Here is a 16,716-nt window from a genome sequence, read left to right on the forward strand (position 1 = left end):
GGTTGGTTCTGCAGTGGTTATTGTTGGTGGTCCAGTTGTGGTTGGATAATCTGTAGTTGTAGGAGCTGGTGTGGTTGTGGTTGGAGCAGGTGTAGTTATTGTTGGTGCTTCACTTATTGTGGTTGGCTTTGCAGTGGTTGTTGTTGTTGCTCCATTTGTTGTGGGAGCCATTGTGGTAATGACTGCAGCTGCTGTGATGGTGGTTGGAGCCGCAGTTGTTGGAGATTTTGTGGTCGTTGGTGGAGCTGCTGTCAATGTTGTAGGCTCTTCAGTTGCAGTGGGAACTGGTGTAGTTGTTGATGGTGCTCCAGTTGTGGTTGGGGCTGATATGGTTGTTGCTCCAGTTGTTGTGGAAGTCACTGTGGTTATGGATGGAAATGGTCTGGTTGGGGTTGGACCTGCAGTGGTTGTAGTTGGAGCTGGTGTAGATATTGTCGATGCTTCAGGTATTGTGGTTGGATTTTCTGTGGCTGTTGTTGGAGCTGCTATTGTTGTGGTTGGAGTTGCACTAGTTATTGTAGTTGGACCTGCTGTGATGGTTGTTGGATCTGTTGTGGTTGTTGTTGGAGCTGATGTGATGGTGGTTGGATCTGTTCTGGTTGTAGTTGGACCTGCTGTGATGGTTGTTGGATCTGTTGTGGTTGTAGTTGGCGCTGCTGCAGTTGTTAGTGGTACTTCAGTAGTTTTTGTGGCTTCTGTGGTGGTAGTTGCAGTGGTTCTTGTCGGTGCTTCAGTTGTTGTGGTTGGTTCTGCTGTGGTTGTGGTTGGAGCTGCTGTGGTTGTCGTTGGAGCAGCTGTGGTTGTGGTTGGAGAAGCTGTGGTTGTGGTTGGAGCAGCTGTGGTTGTGGTTGGAGCTGCTGTGGTTGTGGTTGGAGAAGCTGTGGTTGTGGTGGGAGCTGCTGTGGTTGTGGTTGGAGCAGCTGTGGTTGTGGTTGGAGCTGCTGTGGTTGTGGTTGGAGAAGCTGTAGTTGTGGTTGGAGCTGCTGTGGTTGTGGTTGGAGCTGCTGTGGTTGTGGTTGGAGAAGCTGTGGTTGTCGTTGGAGATGCTGTGGTTGTGGTTGGAGAAGCTGTAGTTGTGGTTGGAGCTGCTGTGGTTGTGGTTGGTGCTGCTGTGGTTGTGGTTGGAGCTGCTGTGTTTGTCGTTGTAGCTGATGTGGTTGTAGCATCTGTGGTTGTGGTTGGAGAAGCTGTAGTTGTGGTTGGTTCTGCTGTGGTTATGACTGCAGCTTCTGTGGTTGTGGTTGGAGCTGCTGTGGTTGTGGTTGGTTCTGCTGTAGTCGTGGTTGGAGCTGCTGTGGTTGTGGTTGGAGCAGCTGTAGTTGTCGTTGGAGCTGCTGTGGTTGTGGTTGGAGAAGCTGTGGTCGTGGTTGGTGCAGCTGTAGTTGTGGTTGGAGCTGCTGTGGTTGTCGTTGGAGCAGCTGTGGTTGTGGTTGGAGCTGCTGTGGTTGTGGTTGGAGCAGCTGTGGTTGTGGTTGGTTCTGCTGTAGTTGTGGTTGGAGCTGCTGTGGTTGTGGTTGGAGAAGCTGTAGTTGTGGTTGGTTCTGCTGTGGTTGTGGTTGCAGCTTCTGTGGTTGTGGTTGGAGCTGCTGTGGTTGTGGTTGGAGCTGCTGTGGTTGTGGTTGGAGAAGCTGTAGTTGTCGTTGGAGCTGCTGTGGTTGTGGTTGGAGAAGCTGTGGTCGTGGTTGGTGCAGCTGTGGTTGTGGTTGGAGCTGCTGTGGTTGTGGTTGGAGCTGCTGTGGTTGTGGTTGGAGCAGCTGTAGTTGTCGTTGGAGCTGCTGTGGTTGTCGTTGGAGCTGCTGTGGTTGTGGTTGGAGCAGCTGTAGTTGTCGTTGGAGCTGCTGTGGTTGTGGTTGGAGCTGCTGTAGTTGTCGTTGGAGCTGCTGTGGTTGTGGTTGTAGCTGCTGTGGTTGTGGTTGGAGAAGCTGTAGTTGTGGTTGGTTCTGCTGTAGTTGTGGTTGGAGCTGCTGTGGTTGTGGTTGGAGCAGCTGTAGTTGTGGTTGGTGCAGCTGTGGTTGTGGTTGGAGAAGCTGTGGTTGTGGTTGGAGCAGCTGTGGTTGTGGTTGGAGATGCTGTGGTTGTGGTTGGCACTGCTGTGCTTGTCGTTGGAGCTGCTGTAGTTGTGGTTGGAGCTGCTGTAGTTGTGGTTGGAGCTGCTGTGGTTGTGGTTGGAGCTGCTGTGGTTGTGGTTGGAGAAGCTGTAGTTGTGGTTGGAGCAGCTGTGGTTGTGGTTGGAGAAGCTGTGGTTGTGGTTGGAGCAGCTGTGGTTGTGGTTGGAGATGCTGTGGTTGTGGTTGGATCTGCTGTGGTTGTGGTTGGAGCTGCTGTGGTTGTGGTTGGAGCTGCTGTGGTTGTTGTTGGAGCTGCTGTGGTTGTGGTTGGAGCTGCTGTGGTTGTGGTTGGAGCAGCTGTAGTTGTCGTTGGAGCTGCTGAGGTTGTGGTTGGAGAAGCTGTAGTTGTGGTTGGAGCTGCTGTGGTTGTTGTTGGAGCTGCTGTGGTTGTGGTTGGAGAAGCTGTAGTTGTGGTTGGAGCAGCTGTGGTTGTGGTTGGAGAAGCTGTGGTTGTGGTTGGAGCAGCTGTGGTTGTGGTTGGAGATGCTGTGGTTGTGGTTGGAGCTGCTGTGGTTGTGGTTGGAGCTGCTGTGGTTGTGGTTGGAGCTGCTGCGGTTGTTGTTGGAGCTGCTGTGGTTGTGGTTGGAGCTGCTGTGGTTGTGGTTGGACCAGCTGTAGTTGTCGTTGGAGCTGCTGAGGTTGTGGTTGGAGAAGCTGTAGTTGTGGTTGGAGCTGCTGTGGTTGTTGTTGGAGCTGCTGTGGTTGTGGTTGGAGCTGCTGTGGTTGTGGTTGGATCAGCTGTAGTTGTCGTTGGAGCTGCTGTGGTTGTGGTTGGAGAAGCTGTGGTCGTGGTTGGTGCAGCTGTGGTTGTGGTTGGAGCTGCTGTGGTGGTTGTTGGAGCTGCTGTGGTTGTGGTTGGCGCTGCTGTGGTTGTGGTTGGTGCTGCTGTGGTTGTCGTTGGAGCATCTGTGGTTGTGGTTGGAGCTGCTGTGATTGTGGTTGGAGCTGCTGTGGTTGTGGTTGGAGCTGCTGTGGTTGTTGTTGCAGCTTCTGTGGTTGTGGTTGGAGCTGCTGTGGTTTTTGTTGCAGCTTCTGTGGTTGTGGTTGGAGCTGCTGTGGTTCTGGCTGGAGCTGCTGTGCTTGTGGTTGGTTCTGCTGTAGTCGTGGTTGGAGCTGCTGTGGTTGTGGTTGGAGCAGCTGTAGTTGTCGTTGGAGCTGCTGTGGTTGTGGTTGGAGAAGCTGTGGTCGTGGTTGGTGCAGCTGAAGTTGTGGTTGGAGCTGCTGTGGTTGTGGTTGGAGCAGCTGTGGTTGTGGTTGGAGAAGCTGTGGTTGTGGTTGGAGAAGCTGTGGTCGTGGTTGGTGCAGCTGTGGTTGTGGTTGGAGCTGCTGTGGTTGTTGTTGGAGCTGCTGTGGTTGTGGTTGGTGCTGCTGTGGTTGTGGTTGGAGCATCTGTGGTTGTGGTTGGAGAAGCTGTGGTTGTGGTTGGAGCAGCTGTGGTTGTGGTTGGAGAAGCTGTGGTTGTGGTGGGAGCTGCTGTGGTTGTGGTTGGAGTAGCTGTAGTTGTCGTTGGAGCTGCTGTGGTTGTCGTTGGAGCTGCTGTGGTTGTGGTTGGAGCAGCTGTAGTTGTCGTTGGAGCTGCTGTGGTTGTGGTTGGAGCTGCTGTAGTTGTCGTTGGAGCTGCTGTGGTTGTGGTTGTAGCTGCTGTGGTTGTGGTTGGAGAAGCTGTAGTTGTGGTTGGTGCAGCTGTGGTTGTGGTTGGAGAAGCTGTGGTTGTGGTTGGAGCAGCTGTGGTTGTCGTTGGAGCTGCTGTGGTTGTCGTTGGAGCTGCTGTGGTTGTGGTTGGAGCAGCTGTAGTTGTCGTTGGAGCTGCTGTGGTTGTGGTTGGAGCTGCTGTAGTTGTCGTTGGAGCTGCTGTGGTTGTGGTTGGAGCTGCTGTGGTTGTGGTTGGAGAAGCTGTAGTTGTGGTTGGTGCAGCTGTGGTTGTGGTTGGAGAAGCTGTGGTTGTGGTTGGAGCAGCTGTGGTTGTTGTTGGAGCTGCTGTGGTTGTGGTTGGAGCTGCTGTAGTTGTCGTTGGAGCTGCTGTGGTTGTTGTTGGAGCTGCTGTGGTTGTGGTTGGAGCAGCTGTAGTTGTGGTTGGTGCAGCTGTGGTTGTGGTTGGAGAAGCTGTGGTTGTGGTTGGAGCAGCTGTGGTTGTGGTTGGAGATGCTGTGGTTGTGGTTGGCACTGCTGTGCTTGTCGTTGGAGCTGCTGTAGTTGTGGTTGGAGCTGCTGTAGTTGTGGTTGTAGCTGCTGTGGTTGTGGTTGGAGCTGCTGTGGTTGTGGTTGGACCTGCTGTGGTTGTTGTTGGAGCTGCTGTGGTTGTGGTTGGAGCTGCTGTGGTTGTGGTTGGAGCAGCTGTGGTTGTGGTTGGTTCTGCTGTAGTCGTGGTTGGAGCTGCTGTGGTTGTGGTTGGAGCAGCTGTAGTTGTCGTTGGAGCTGCTGTGGTTGTGGTTGGAGAAGCTGTGGTCGTGGTTGGTGCAGCTGAAGTTGTGGTTGGAGCTGCTGTGGTTGTCGTTGGAGCAGCTGTGGTTGTGGTTGGAGAAGCTGTGGTTGTGGTTGGAGAAGCTGTGGTTGTGGTTGGAGAAGCTGTGGTTGTGGTGGGAGCTGCTGTGGTTGTGGTTGGAGAAGCTGTAGTTGTGGTTGGAGCTGCTGTGGTTGTCGTTGGTTCTGCTGTGGTTGTCGTTGGTTCTGCTGTAGTTGTGGTTGTTTCTGTTTTAGTTGTGGTTGTAGCTGCTGTGGTTGTGGTTGGAGCAGCTGTAGTTGTCGTTGGAGCTGCTGTGGTTGTGGTTGGAGAAGCTGTGGTTGTGGTTGTTGCAGCTGTAGTTGTTGTTGGAGCTGCTGTGGTTGTGGTTGGAGCTGCTGTGGTTGTGGTTGGATCTGCTGTGGTTGTGGTTGGAGCTGCTATGGTTGTGGCTGGAGCAGCTGTAGTTGTGGTTGGAGCTGCTGTGGTTGTCGTTGGAGCAGCTGTGGTTGTGGTTGGAGAAGCTGTGGTTGGAGAAGCTGTGGTTGTGGTGGGAGCTGCTGTGGTTGTGGTTGGAGCAGCTGTAGTTGTCGTTGGAGCTGCTGTGGTTGTGGTTGGAGCTGCTGTGGTTGTGGTTGGAGCTGCTGTGGTTGTGGTTGGAGAAGCTGTAGTTGTGGTGGGAGCTGCTGTGGTTGTGGTTGGAGAAGCTGTAGTTGTGGTTGGAGAAGCTGTAGTTGTGGTGTGAGCTGCTGTGGTTGTGGTTGGAGAAGCTGTAGTTGTGGTTGGAGCTGCTGTGGTTGTTGTTGGTTCTGCTGTGGTTGTCGTTGGTTCTACTGTAGTTGTGGTTGGAGCTGCTGTGGTTGTGGTTGGAGCAGCTGTAGTTGACGTTGGAGCTGCTGTGGTTGTGGTTGGAGAAGCTGTGGTTGTGGTTGGAGCTGCTGTGGTTGTGGTTGGAGAAGCTGTAGTTGTGGTTGGAGCTGCTGTGGTTGTTGTTGGTTCTGCTGTAGTTGTGGTTGGAGCTGCTGTGGTTGTGGTTGGAGCAGCTGTAGTTGTCGTTGGAGCTGCTGTGGTTGTGGTTGGAGCTGCTGTGGTTGTTGTTGGAGCTGCTGTGGTTGTGGTTGGAGAACCTGTGGTTGTGGTTGGAGCTGCTGTGGTTGTGGTTGGAGCAGCTGTAGTTGTTGTTGGAGCTGCTGTGGTTGTGGTTGGAGCTGCTGTGGTTGTTGTTGGAGATGCTGTGGTTGTGGTTGGAGAAGCTGTGGTTGTGGTGGGAGCTGCTGTGGTTGTGGTTGGAGCAGCTGTAGTTGTCGTTGGAGCTGCTGTGGTTGTGGTTGGAGAAGCTGTAGTTGTCGTTGGAGCTGCTGAGGTTGTGGTTGGAGAAGCTGTGGTCGTGGTTGGTGCAGCTGTAGTTGTTGTTGGAGCTTGCTGTGTGTTGTGGTTGGAGAAGCTGTGGTTGTGGTTGGAGAAGCTGTGGTTGTGGTGGAGCTGCTGTGGTTGTGGTTGGAGCAGCTGTAGTTGTGGTTGGAGCTGCTGTGGTTGTGGTTGGAGCTGCTGTGGTTGTCGTTGGAGCAGCTGTGGTTGTGGTTGGAGCAGCTGTTGTTGTGGTTGGAGAAGCTGTGGTTGTGGTGGGAAATGCTGTGGTTGTGGTTGGCTCTGCTGTAGTTGTGGTTGGAGCTGCTGTGGTTGTGGTTGGAGAAGCTGTGGTTGTGGTTGTAGCTGCTGTGGTTGTGGTTGGAGCTGCTGTGGTTGTGGTTGGAGAAGCTGTGGTCGTGGTTGGTGCAGCTGTAGTTGTTGTTGGAGCTGCTGTGGTTGTGGTTGGAGCTGCTGTGTTTGTGGTTGGAGAAGCTGTAGTTGTCGTTGGAGCTGCTGTGGTTGTGGTTGGAGAAGCTGTGGTCGTGGTTGGTGCAGCTGTGGTTGTGGTTGGAGCAGCTGTGGTTGTGGTTGGAGCTGCTGTAGTTGTGGTTGGAGCTGCTGTGGTTGTCGTTGGAGCAGCTGTGGTTGTGGTTGCAGCTGCTGTGGTTGTGGTTGGTTCTGCTGTAGTTGTGGTTGGAGCTGCTGTGGTTGTGGTTGGAGAAGCTGTAGTTGTGGTTGGTTCTGCTGTGGTTGTTGTTGGAGCTGCTGTGGTTGTGGTTGGAGCTGCTGTGGTTGTGGTTGGAGCTGCTGTGGTTGTGGTTGGAGGAGCTGTAGTTGTCATTGGCTGCTGTGGTTGTGGTTGGAGAAGCTGTGGTCGTGGTTGGTGCAGCTGTGGTTGTGGTTGGAGCAGCTGTGGTTGTGGTTGGAGCTGCTGTGGTTGTGGCTGGAGCTGCTGTGGTTGTGGTTGGTTCTGCTGTAGTCGTGGTTGGAGCTGCTGTGTTTGTGGTTGGAGCAGCTGTAGTTGTCGTTGGAGCTGCTGTGGTTGTGGTTGCAGCTGCTGTGGTTGTGGTTGGAGCAGCTGTGGTTGTGGTTGGTTCTGCTGTAGTTGTGGTTGGAGCTGCTGTGGTTGTGGTTGGAGAAGCTGTAGTTGTGGTTGGTTCTGCTGTGGTTATGACTGCAGCTGCTGTGATGGTCGTTGGATATGCTGTGGTTGTGGTTGGAGCTGCTGTGGTTGTGGTTGGAGCTGCTGTGGTTGTGGTTGGAGCTGCTGTGGTTGTGGTTGGAGCAGCTGTAGTTGTCGTTGGAGCTGCTGTGGTTGTGGTTGGAGATGCTGTGGTTGTGGTTGGTGCTGCTGTGGTTGTCGTTGGAGCAGCTGTGGTTGTGGTTGGAGAAGCTGTGGTTGTGGTTGGAGAAGCTGTGGTTGTGGTTGGAGCTGCTGTGGTTGTCGTTGGAGCTGCTGTGGTTGTGGTTGGTTCTGCTGTAGTCGTGGTTGGAGCTGCTGTGGTTGTGGTTGGAGCAGCTGTAGTTGTGGTTGGTTCTGCTGTAGTTGTGGTTGGAGCTGCTGTGGTTGTGGTTGGAGAAGCTGTAGTTGTGGTTGGTTCTGCTGTGGTTATGACTGCAGCTGCTGTGATGGTCGTTGGATATGCTGTGGTTGTGGTTGGAGCTGCTGTGGTTGTGGTTGGAGCTGCTGTGGTTGTGGTTGGAGCTGCTGTGGTTGTGGTTGGAGAAGCTGTAGTTGTGGTTGGAGCTGCTGTGGTTGTGGTTGGAGAAGCTGTGGTCGTGGTTGGTGCAGCTGTGGTTGTGGTTGGAGCAGCTGTGGTTGTTGTTGGAGCTGCTGTGGTTGTGGTTGGAGAAGCTGTAGTTGTGGTTGGAGCAGCTGTGGTTGTGGTTGGAGAAGCTGTGGTTGTGGTTGGAGCAGCTGTGGTTATGGTTGGAGATGCTGTGATTGTGGTTGGATCTGCTGTGGTTGTGGTTGGAGCTGCTGTGGTTGTGGTTGGAGCTGCTGTGGTTGTTGTTGGAGCTGCTGTGGTTGTGGTTGGAGCTGCTGTGGTTGTGGTTGGAGCAGCTGTAGTTGTCGTTGGAGCTGCTGAGGTTGTGGTTGGAGAAGCTGTAGTTGTGGTTGAAGCTGCTGTGGTTGTGGTTGGAGCTGCTGTGGTTGTGGTTGGAGCTGCTGTGGTTGTGGTTGGACCAGCTGTAGTTGTCGTTGGAGCTGCTGAGGTTGTGGTTGGAGAAGCTGTGGTCGTGGTTGGTGCAGCTGTGGTTGTGGTTGGAGCTGCTGTGGTGGTTGTTGGAGCTGCTGTTGTTGTGGTTGGTGCTGCTGTGGTTGTGGTTGGTGCTGCTGTGGTTGTCGTTGGAGCATCTGTGGTTGTGGTTGGAGAAGCTGTGGTTGTGGTGGGAGCTGCTGTGGTTGTGGTTGGAGTAGCTGTAGTTGTCGTTGGAGCTGCTGTGGTTGTCGTTGGAGCTGCTGTGGTTGTGGTTGGAGCTGCTGTGGTTGTTGTTGCAGCTTCTGTGGTTGTGGTTGGAGCTGCTGTGGTTGTTGTTGCAGCTTCTGTGGTTGTGGTTGGAGCTGCTGTGGTTGTGGTTGGAGCTGCTGTGGTTGTGGTTGGAGAAGCTGTAGTTGTGGTTGGAGCTGCTGTGGTTGTTGTTGGTTCTGCTGTGGTTGTCGTTGGTTCTACTGTAGTTGTGGTTGGAGCAGCTGTGGTTGTGGTTGGAGCAGCTGTGGTTGTGGTTGGAGAAGCTGTGGTTGTGGTGGGAGCTGCTGTGGTTGTGGTTGGATCTGCTGTAGTTGTGGTTGGAGCTGCTGTGGTTGTCGTTGGAGAAGCTGTAGTTGTGGTTGGAGCTGCTGTGGTTGTTGTTGGAGATGCTGTGGTTGTGGTTGGAGCTGCTGTGGTTGTGGTTGGAGAAGCTGTAGTTGTGGTTGGAGCTGCTGTGGTTGTTGTTGGAGATGCTGTGGTTGTGGTTGGAGCTGCTGTGGTTGTGGTTGGAGAAGCTGTAGTTGTCGTTGGAGCTGCTGAGGTTGTGGTTGGAGAAGCTGTGGTCGTGGTTGGTGCAGCTGTAGTTGTTGTTGGAGCTGCTGTGGTTGTGGTTGGAGAAGCTGTGGTTGTGGTTGGAGAAGCTGTGGTTGTGGTGGGAGCTGCTGTGGTTGTGGTTGGAGCAGCTGTAGTTGTCGTTGGAGCTGCTGTGGTTGTGGTTGGAGCTGCTGTGGTTGTTGTTGGAGATGCTGTGGTTGTGGTTGGAGCTGCTGTGGTTGTGGTTGGAGAAGCTATAGTTGTTGTTGGAGCTGCTGAGGTTGTGGTTGGAGAAGCTGTAGTTGTGGTTGGAGCTGCTGTGGTTGTGGTTGGAGCTGCTGTGGTTGTCGTTGGAGCAGCTGTGGTTGTGGTTGGAGCAGCTGTGGTTGTGGTTGGAGAAGCTGTGGTTGTGGTGGGAAATGCTGTGGTTGTGGTTGGTTCTGCTGTGGTTGTCGTTGGTTCTACTGTAGTTGTGGTTGGAGCTGCTGTGGTTGTGGTTGGAGCAGCTGTAGTTGTCGTTGGAGCTGTTGTGGTTGTGGTTGGAGAAGCTGTGGTTGTGGTTGGAGCAGCTGTGGTTGTGGTTGGAGCTGCTGTGGTTGTGGTTGGAGAAGCTGTAGTTGTCGTTGGAGCTGCTGAGGTTGTGGTTGGAGAAGCTGTGGTCGTGGTTGGTGCAGCTGTAGTTGTTGTTGGAGCTGCTGTGGTTGTGGTTGGAGAAGCTGTGGTTGTGGTTGGAGAAGCTGTGGTTGTGGTGGGAGCTGCTGTGGTTGTGGTTGGAGCAGCTGTAGTTGTCGTTGGAGCTGCTGTGGTTGTGGTTGGAGCTGCTGTGGTTGTTGTTGGAGATGCTGTGGTTGTGGTTGGAGCTGCTGTGGTTGTGGTTGGAGAAGCTGTAGTTGTTGTTGGAGCTGCTGTAGTTGTGGTTGGAGAAGCTGTAGTTGTGGTTGGAGCTGCTGTGGTTGTGGTTGGAGCTGCTGTGGTTGTGGTTGGAGCAGCTGTGGTTGTGGTTGGAGCAGCTGTGGTTGTGGTTGGAGAAGCTGTGGTTGTGGTGGGAAATGCTGTGGTTGTGGTTGGATCTGCTGTGGTTGTTGTTGGTTCTGCTGTGGTTGTCGTTGGTTCTACTGTAGTTGTGGTTGGAGCTGCTGTGGTTGTGGTTGGAGCAGCTGTAGTTGTCGTTGGAGCTGCTGTGGTTGTGGTTGGAGAAGCTGTGGTTGTGGTTGGAGCAGCTGTGGTTGTGGTTGGAGAAGCTGTGGTTGTGGTGGAAGCTGCTGTGGTTGTGGTTGGAGAAGCTGTAGTTGTGGTGGGAGCTGCTGTGGTTGTGGTTGGAGAAGCTGTAGTTGTGGTTGGAGAAGCTGTAGTTGTGGTTGGAGCTGCTGTGGTTGTGGTTGGAGAAGCTGTAGTTGTGGTTGGAGCTGCTGTGGTTGTTGTTGGTTCTGCTGTGGTTGTCGTTGGTTCTACTGTAGTTGTGGTTGGAGCTGCTGTGGTTGTGGTTGGAGCAGCTGTAGTTGACGTTGGAGCTGCTGTGGTTGTGGTTGGAGAAGCTGTGGTTGTGGTTGGAGCTGCTGTGGTGTGGTTGGAGAAGCTGTAGTTGTGGTTGGAGCTGCTGTGGTTGTTGTTGGTTCTGCTGTAGTTGTGGTTGGAGCTGCTGTGATTGTGGTTGGAGCAGCTGTAGTTGTCGTTGGAGCTGCTGTGGTTGTGGTTGGAGCTGCTGTGGTTGTTGTTGGAGATGCTGTGGGTTGTGGTTGGAGAACCTGTGGTTGTGGTGGGAGCTGCTGTGGTTGTGGTTGGAGCAGCTGTAGTTGTCGTTGAGCTGCTGTGGTTGTGGTTGGAGCTGCTGTGGTTGTTGTTGGAGCTGCTGTGGTTGTGGTTGGAGAACCTGTGGTTGTGGTTGGAGCTGCTGTGGTTGTGGTTGGAGCAGCTGTAGTTGTCGTTGGAGCTGCTGTGGTTGTGGTTGGAGAAGCTGTAGTTGTCGTTGGAGCTGCTGAGGTTGTGGTTGGAGAAGCTGTGGTCGTGGTTGGTGCAGCTGTAGTTGTTGTTGGAGCTGCTGTGGTTGTGGTTGGAGAAGCTGTGGTTGTGGTTGGAGAAGCTGTGGTTGTGGTGGGAGCTGCTGTGGTTGTGGTTGGAGCAGCTGTAGTTGTGGTTGGAGCTGCTGTGGTTGTGGTTGGAGCTGCTGTGGTTGTCGTTGGAGCAGCTGTGGTTGTGGTTGGAGCAGCTGTGGTTGTGGTTGGAGAAGCTGTGGTTGTGGTGGGAAATGCTGTGGTTGTGGTTGGCTCTGCTGTAGTTGTGGTTGGAGCTGCTGTGGTTGTCGTTGGAGAAGCTGTGGTTGTGGTTGGAGCTGCTGTGGTTGTGGTTGGAGCTGCTGTGGTTGTGGTTGGAGAAGCTGTGGTCGTGGTTGGTGCAGCTGTAGTTGTTGTTGGAGCTGCGGTGGTTGTGGTTGGAGCTGCTGTGGTTGTGGTTGGAGAAGCTGTAGTTGTCGTTGGAGCTGCTGTGGTTGTGGTTGGAGAAGCTGTGGTCGTGGTTGGTGCAGCTGTGGTTGTGGTTGGAGCAGCTGTGGTTGTCGTTGGAGCAGCTGTGGTTGTGGTTGCAGCTGCTGTGGTTGTGGTTGGTTCTGCTGTAGTTGTGGTTGGAGCTGCTGTGGTTGTGGTTGGAGCAGCTGTAGTTGTCGTTGGAGCTGCTGTGGTTGTGGTTGCAGCTGCTGTGGTTGTGGTTGGAGCTGCTGTGGTTGTGGTTGGAGAAGCTGTAGTTGTCGTTGGAGCTGCTGTGGTTGTGGTTGGAGAAGCTGTGGTCGTGGTTGGTGCAGCTGTGGTTGTGGTTGGAGCAGCTGTGGTTGTGGTTGGAGCTGCTGTGGTTGTGGTTGGAGCTGCTGTGGTTGTGGTTGGTTCTGCTGTAGTCGTGGTTGGAGCTGCTGTGTTTGTGGTTGGAGCAGCTGTAGTTGTCGTTGGAGCTGCTGTGGTTGTGGTTGCAGCTGCTGTGGTTGTGGTTGGAGCAGCTGTGGTTGTGGTGGTTCTGCTGTAGTTGTGGTTGGAGCTGCTGTGGTTGTGGTTGGAGCTGCTGTAGTTGTGGTTGGTTCTGCTGTGGTTATGACTGCAGCTGCTGTGATGGTCGTTGGATATGCTGTGGTTGTGGTTGGAGCTGCTGTGGTTGTGGTTGGAGCTGCTGTGGTTGTGGTTGGAGCTGCTGTGGTTGTGGTTGGAGAAGCTGTAGTTGTCGTTGGAGCTGCTGTGGTTGTGGTTGGAGAAGCTGTGGTCGTGGTTGGTGCAGCTGTGGTTGTCGTTGGAGCAGCTGTGGTTGTGGTTGGAGCTGCTGTGGTTGTGGCTGGAGCTGCTGTGGTTGTGGTTGGTTCTGCTGTAGTCGTGGTTGGAGCTGCTGTGTTTGTGGTTGGAGCAGCTGTAGTTGTCGTTGGAGCTGCTGTGGTTGTGGTTGCAGCTGCTGTGGTTGTGGTTGGAGCAGCTGTGGTTGTGGTTGGTTCTGCTGTAGTTGTGGTTGGAGCTGCTGTGGTTGTGGTTGGAGAAGCTGTAGTTGTGGTTGGTTCTGCTGTGGTTATGACTGCAGCTGCTGTGATGGTCGTTGGATATGCTGTGGTTGTGGTTGGAGCTGCTGTGGTTGTGGTGGGAGCTGCTGTGGTTGTGGTTGGAGCAGCTGTAGTTGTCGTTGGAGCTGCTGTGGTTGTGGTTGGAGCTGCTGTGGTTGTTGTTGGAGATGCTGTGGTTGTGGTTGGAGCTGCTGTGGTTGTGGTTGGAGAAGCTGTAGTTGTTGTTGGAGCTGCTGAGGTTGTGGTTGGAGAAGCTGTAGTTGTGGTTGGAGCTGCTGTGGTTGTGGTTGGAGCTGCTGTGGTTGTGGTTGGAGCTGCTGTGGTTGTGGTTGGAGCTGCTGTGGTTGTCGTTGGAGAAGCTGTGGTAGTGGTGGGAAATGCTGTGGTTGTGGTTGGAGCTGCTGTGGTTGTCGTTGGTTCTGCTGTGGTTGTCGTTGGTTCTGCTGTAGTTGTGGTTGGAGCTGCTGTGGTTGTGGTTGGAGCAGCTGTAGTTGTCGTTGGAGCTGCTGTGGTTGTGGTTGGAGAAGCTGTGGTTGTGGTTGGAGCAGCTGTGGTGTGGTTGGAGAAGCTGTGGTTGTGGTGGGAGCTGCTGTGGTTGTGGTTGGAGAAGCTGTAGTTGTGGTGTGAGCTGCTGTGGTTGTGGTTGGAGAAGCTGTAGTTGTGGTTGGAGAAGCTGTAGATGTGGTGTGAGCTGCTGTGGTTGTGGTTGGAGAAGCTGTAGTGGTTGGAGCTGCTGTGGTTGTTGTTGGTTCTGCTGTGGTTGTGGTTGGTTCTGCTGTAGTTGTGGTTGGAGCTGCTGTGGTTGTGGTTGGAGCAGCTGTAGTTGACGTTGGAGCTGCTGTGGTTGTGGTTGGAGAAGCTGTGGTTGTGGTTGGAGCTGCTGTGGTTGTCGTTGGAGCAGCTGTGGTTGTGGTTGGAGAAGCTGTGGTTGTGGTTGGAGAAGCTGTGGTTGTGGTTGGAGAAGCTGTGGTTGTGGTGGGAGCTGCTGTGGTTGTGGTTGGAGAAGCTGTAGTTGTGGTTGGAGCTGCTGTGGTTGTCGTTGGTTCTGCTGTGGTTGTCGTTGGTTCTGCTGTAGTTGTGGTTGTTTCTGCTGTAGTTGTGGTTGTAGCTGCTGTGGTTGTGGTTGGAGCAGCTGTAGTTGTCGTTGGAGCTGCTGTGGTTGTGGTTGGAGAAGCTGTGGTTGTGGTTGTTGCAGCTGTAGTTGTTGTTGGAGCTGCTGTGGTTGTGGTTGGAGCTGCTGTGGTTGTTGTTGGATCTGCTGTGGTTGTGGTTGGAGCTGCTATGGTTGTGGCTGGAGCAGCTGTAGTTGTGGTTGGAGCTGCTGTGGTTGTCGTTGGAGCAGCTGTGGTTGTGGTTGGAGAAGCTGTGGTTGGAGAAGCTGTGGTTGTGGTGGGAGCTGCTGTGGTTGTGGTTGGAGCAGCTGTAGTTGTCGTTGGAGCTGCTGTGGTTGTGGTTGGAGCTGCTGTGGTTGTGGTTGGAGCTGCTGTGGTGTGGTTGGAGAAGCTGTAGTTGTGGTGGGAGCTGCTGTGGTTGTGGTTGGAGAAGCTGTAGTTGTGGTTGGAGAAGCTGTAGATGTGGTGTGAGCTGCTGTGGTTGTGGTTGGAGAAGCTGTAGTTGTGGTTGGAGCTGCTGTGGTTGTTGTTTGTCCTGCTGTGGTTGTCGTTGTTCTACTGTAGTTGTGGTTGGAGCTGCTGTGGTTGTGGTTGGAGCAGCTGTAGTTGACGTTGGAGCTGCTGTGGTTGTGGTTGGAGAAGCTGTGGTTGTGGTTGGAGCTGCTGTGGTTGTGGTTGGAGAAGCTGTAGTTGTGGTTGGAGCTGCTGTGGTTGTTGTTGGTTCTGCTGTAGTTGTGGTTGGAGCTGCTGTGGTTGTGGTTGGAGCAGCTGTAGTTGTCGTTGGAGCTGCTGTGGTTGTGGTTGGAGCTGCTGTGGTTGTTGTTGGAGCTGCTGTGGTTGTGGTTGGAGAACCTGTGGTTGTGGTTGGAGCTGCTGTGGTTGTGGTTGGAGCAGCTGTAGTTGTCGTTGGAGCTGCTGTGGTTGTGGTTGGAGCTGCTGTGGTTGTTGTTGGAGATGCTGTGGTTGTGGTTGGAGAACCTGTGGTTGTGGTTGGAGCTGCTGTGGTTGTGGTTGGAGCAGCTGTAGTTGTCGTTGGAGCTGCTGTGGTTGTGGTTGTAGAAGCTGTAGTTGTCGTTGGAGCTGCTGAGGTTGTGGTTGGAGAAGCTGTGGTCGTGGTTGGTGCAGCTGTAGTTGTTGTTGGAGCTGCTGTGGTTGTGGTTGGAGAAGCTGTGGTTGTGGTTGGAGAAGCTGTGGTTGTGGTGGGAGCTGCTGTGGTTGTGGTTGGAGCAGCTGTAGTTGTGGTTGGAGCTGCTGTGGTTGTGGTTGGAGCTGCTGTGGTTGTCGTTGGAGCAGCTGTGGTTGTGGTTGGAGCAGCTGTTGTTGTGGTTGGAGAAGCTGTGGTTGTGGTGGGAAATGCTGTGGTTGTGGTTGGTTCTGCTGTAGTTGTGGTTGGAGCTGCTGTGGTTGTGGTTGGAGAAGCTGTGGTTGTGGTTGGAGCTGCTGTGGTTGTGGTTGGAGCTGCTGTGGTTGTGGTTGGAGAAGCTGTGGTCGTGGTTGGTGCAGCTGTAGTTGTTGTTGGAGCTGCTGTGGTTGTGGTTGGAGCTGCTGTGGTTGTGGTTGGAGCAGCTGTAGTTGTCGTTGGAGCTGCTGTGGTTGTGGTTGGAGAAGCTGTGGTCGTGGTTGGTGCAGCTGTGGTTGTGGTTGGAGCAGCTGTGGTTGTGGTTGGAGCTGCTGTAGTTGTGGTTGGAGCTGCTGTGGTTGTCGTTGGAGCAGCTGTGGTTGTGGTTGCTGCTGTGGTTGTGGTTGGTTCTGCTATAGTTTGTGGTTGGAGCTGCTGTGGTTGTGTGGAGAAGCTGTAGTTGTGGTTGGTTCTGCTGTGGCTGTTGTTGCAGCTTCCGTGGTTTGTGGTTGGAGCTGTGGTTGTGGTTGGAGCTGCTGTGGTTGTGGTTGGAAAAGCTGTAGTTGTCATTGGAGCTGCTGTGGTTGTGGTTGGAGAAGCTGTGGTCGTGGTTGGTGCAGATGTGGTTGTGGTTGGAGCAGCTGTGGTTGTGGTTGGAGCTGCTGTGGTTTGACTGGAGCTGCTGTGCTTGTGGTTGGTTCTGCTGTAGTCGTGGTTGGAGCTGCTGTGGTTGTGGTTGGAGCAGCTGTAGTTGTCGTTGGAGCTGCTGTGGTTGTGGTTGCAGCTGCTGTGGTTGTGGTTGGAGCAGCTGTGGTTGTGGTTGGTTCTGCTGTAGTTGTGGTTGGAGCTGCTGTGGTTGTGGTTGGAGCAGCTGTAGTTGTGGTTGGTTCTGCTGTGGTTATGACTGCAGCTGCTGTGATGGTCGTTGGATATGCTGTGGTTGTGGTTGGAGCTGCTGTGGTTGTGGTTGGAGCTGCTGTGGTTGTGGGTGTAGCTGCTGTGGTTGTGGTTGGAGGAGCTGTAGTTGTCGTTGGAGCTGCTGTGGTTGTGATTGGAGATGCTGTGGTCGTGGTTGGTGCTGCTGTGGTTGTCGTTGGAGCAGCTGTGGTTTGTGGTTGGAGAAGCTGTGGTTGTGGTTGGAGAAGCTGTGGTTGTGGTGGGAGCTGCTGTGGTTGGTGTTGGAGCTGCTGTGGTTGTGGTTGGTTTGCTGTAGTGTTGGAGCTGCTGTGTTGTGGTTGGAGCAGCTGTAGTTGTGGTTGGTTCTGCTATAGTTGTGGTTGGAGCTGCTGTGGTTGTGGTTGGAGAGCTGTAGTTGTGGTTGGTGCTGTGGTTTGACTGCAGCTGCTGTGGTCGTTGGTTTGCTGCTGTTGTTGCAGCTTGTGGTTGTGGTTGGAGCTGCTGTGGTTGTGGAGCTGCTGTGGTTGTGGTTGGAGGAGCTGTAGTTGTGTTGGAGCTGCTGTGGTTGTGGTTGGAGAAGCTGTGGTGTGTTGGGCAGCTGGGTGGTTGGAGCAGCTGTGGTTGTTGTTGGAGCTGCTGTGGTTGTGGTTGGAGAGCTGTAGTTGTGGTTGGAGCAGCTGTGGTTGTGGTTGGAGAAGCTGTGGTTGTGGTTGGAGCAGCTGTGGTTTGGTTGGAGATGCTGTGATTGTGGTTGGATCTGCTGTGGTTGTGGTTGGAGCTGCTGTGGTTATGGTTGAGCTGCTGTGGTTGTTGTTGGAGCTGCTGTGGTTGTGGTTGGAGCTGTGGTTGTGTTGGACCAGCTGTAGTTGTGTTGGAGCTGCTGAGGTTGTGGTTGGAGCTGTAGTTGTGGTTGAGCTGCTGTGGTTGTTGTTGGAG

The 16,716-nt window shown here is 53.8% G+C and overlaps 1 protein-coding gene across 1 annotated transcript; it reads right to left on the reverse strand.

Moving 5' to 3' along the window:
- Positions 1–4,705: 4,705 nt before the first annotated feature.
- Positions 4,706–5,954, reverse strand: LOC129377670 (probable serine/threonine-protein kinase clkA; the record flags this gene model as incomplete). Its single annotated transcript, XM_055057772.1, has 1 exon — positions 4,706–5,954. A coding segment is annotated over one exon (1,153 nt), but the record flags the coding sequence as incomplete, so codon positions are not given.
- Positions 5,955–16,716: the final 10,762 nt, after the last annotated feature.

This window comes from Poeciliopsis prolifica, unplaced genomic scaffold (assembly GCF_027474105.1).
Source record: "Poeciliopsis prolifica strain line A6 unplaced genomic scaffold, Auburn_PproV2 SCAFFOLD049, whole genome shotgun sequence".
Classification (NCBI taxonomy): domain Eukaryota; kingdom Metazoa; phylum Chordata; class Actinopteri; order Cyprinodontiformes; family Poeciliidae; genus Poeciliopsis; species Poeciliopsis prolifica.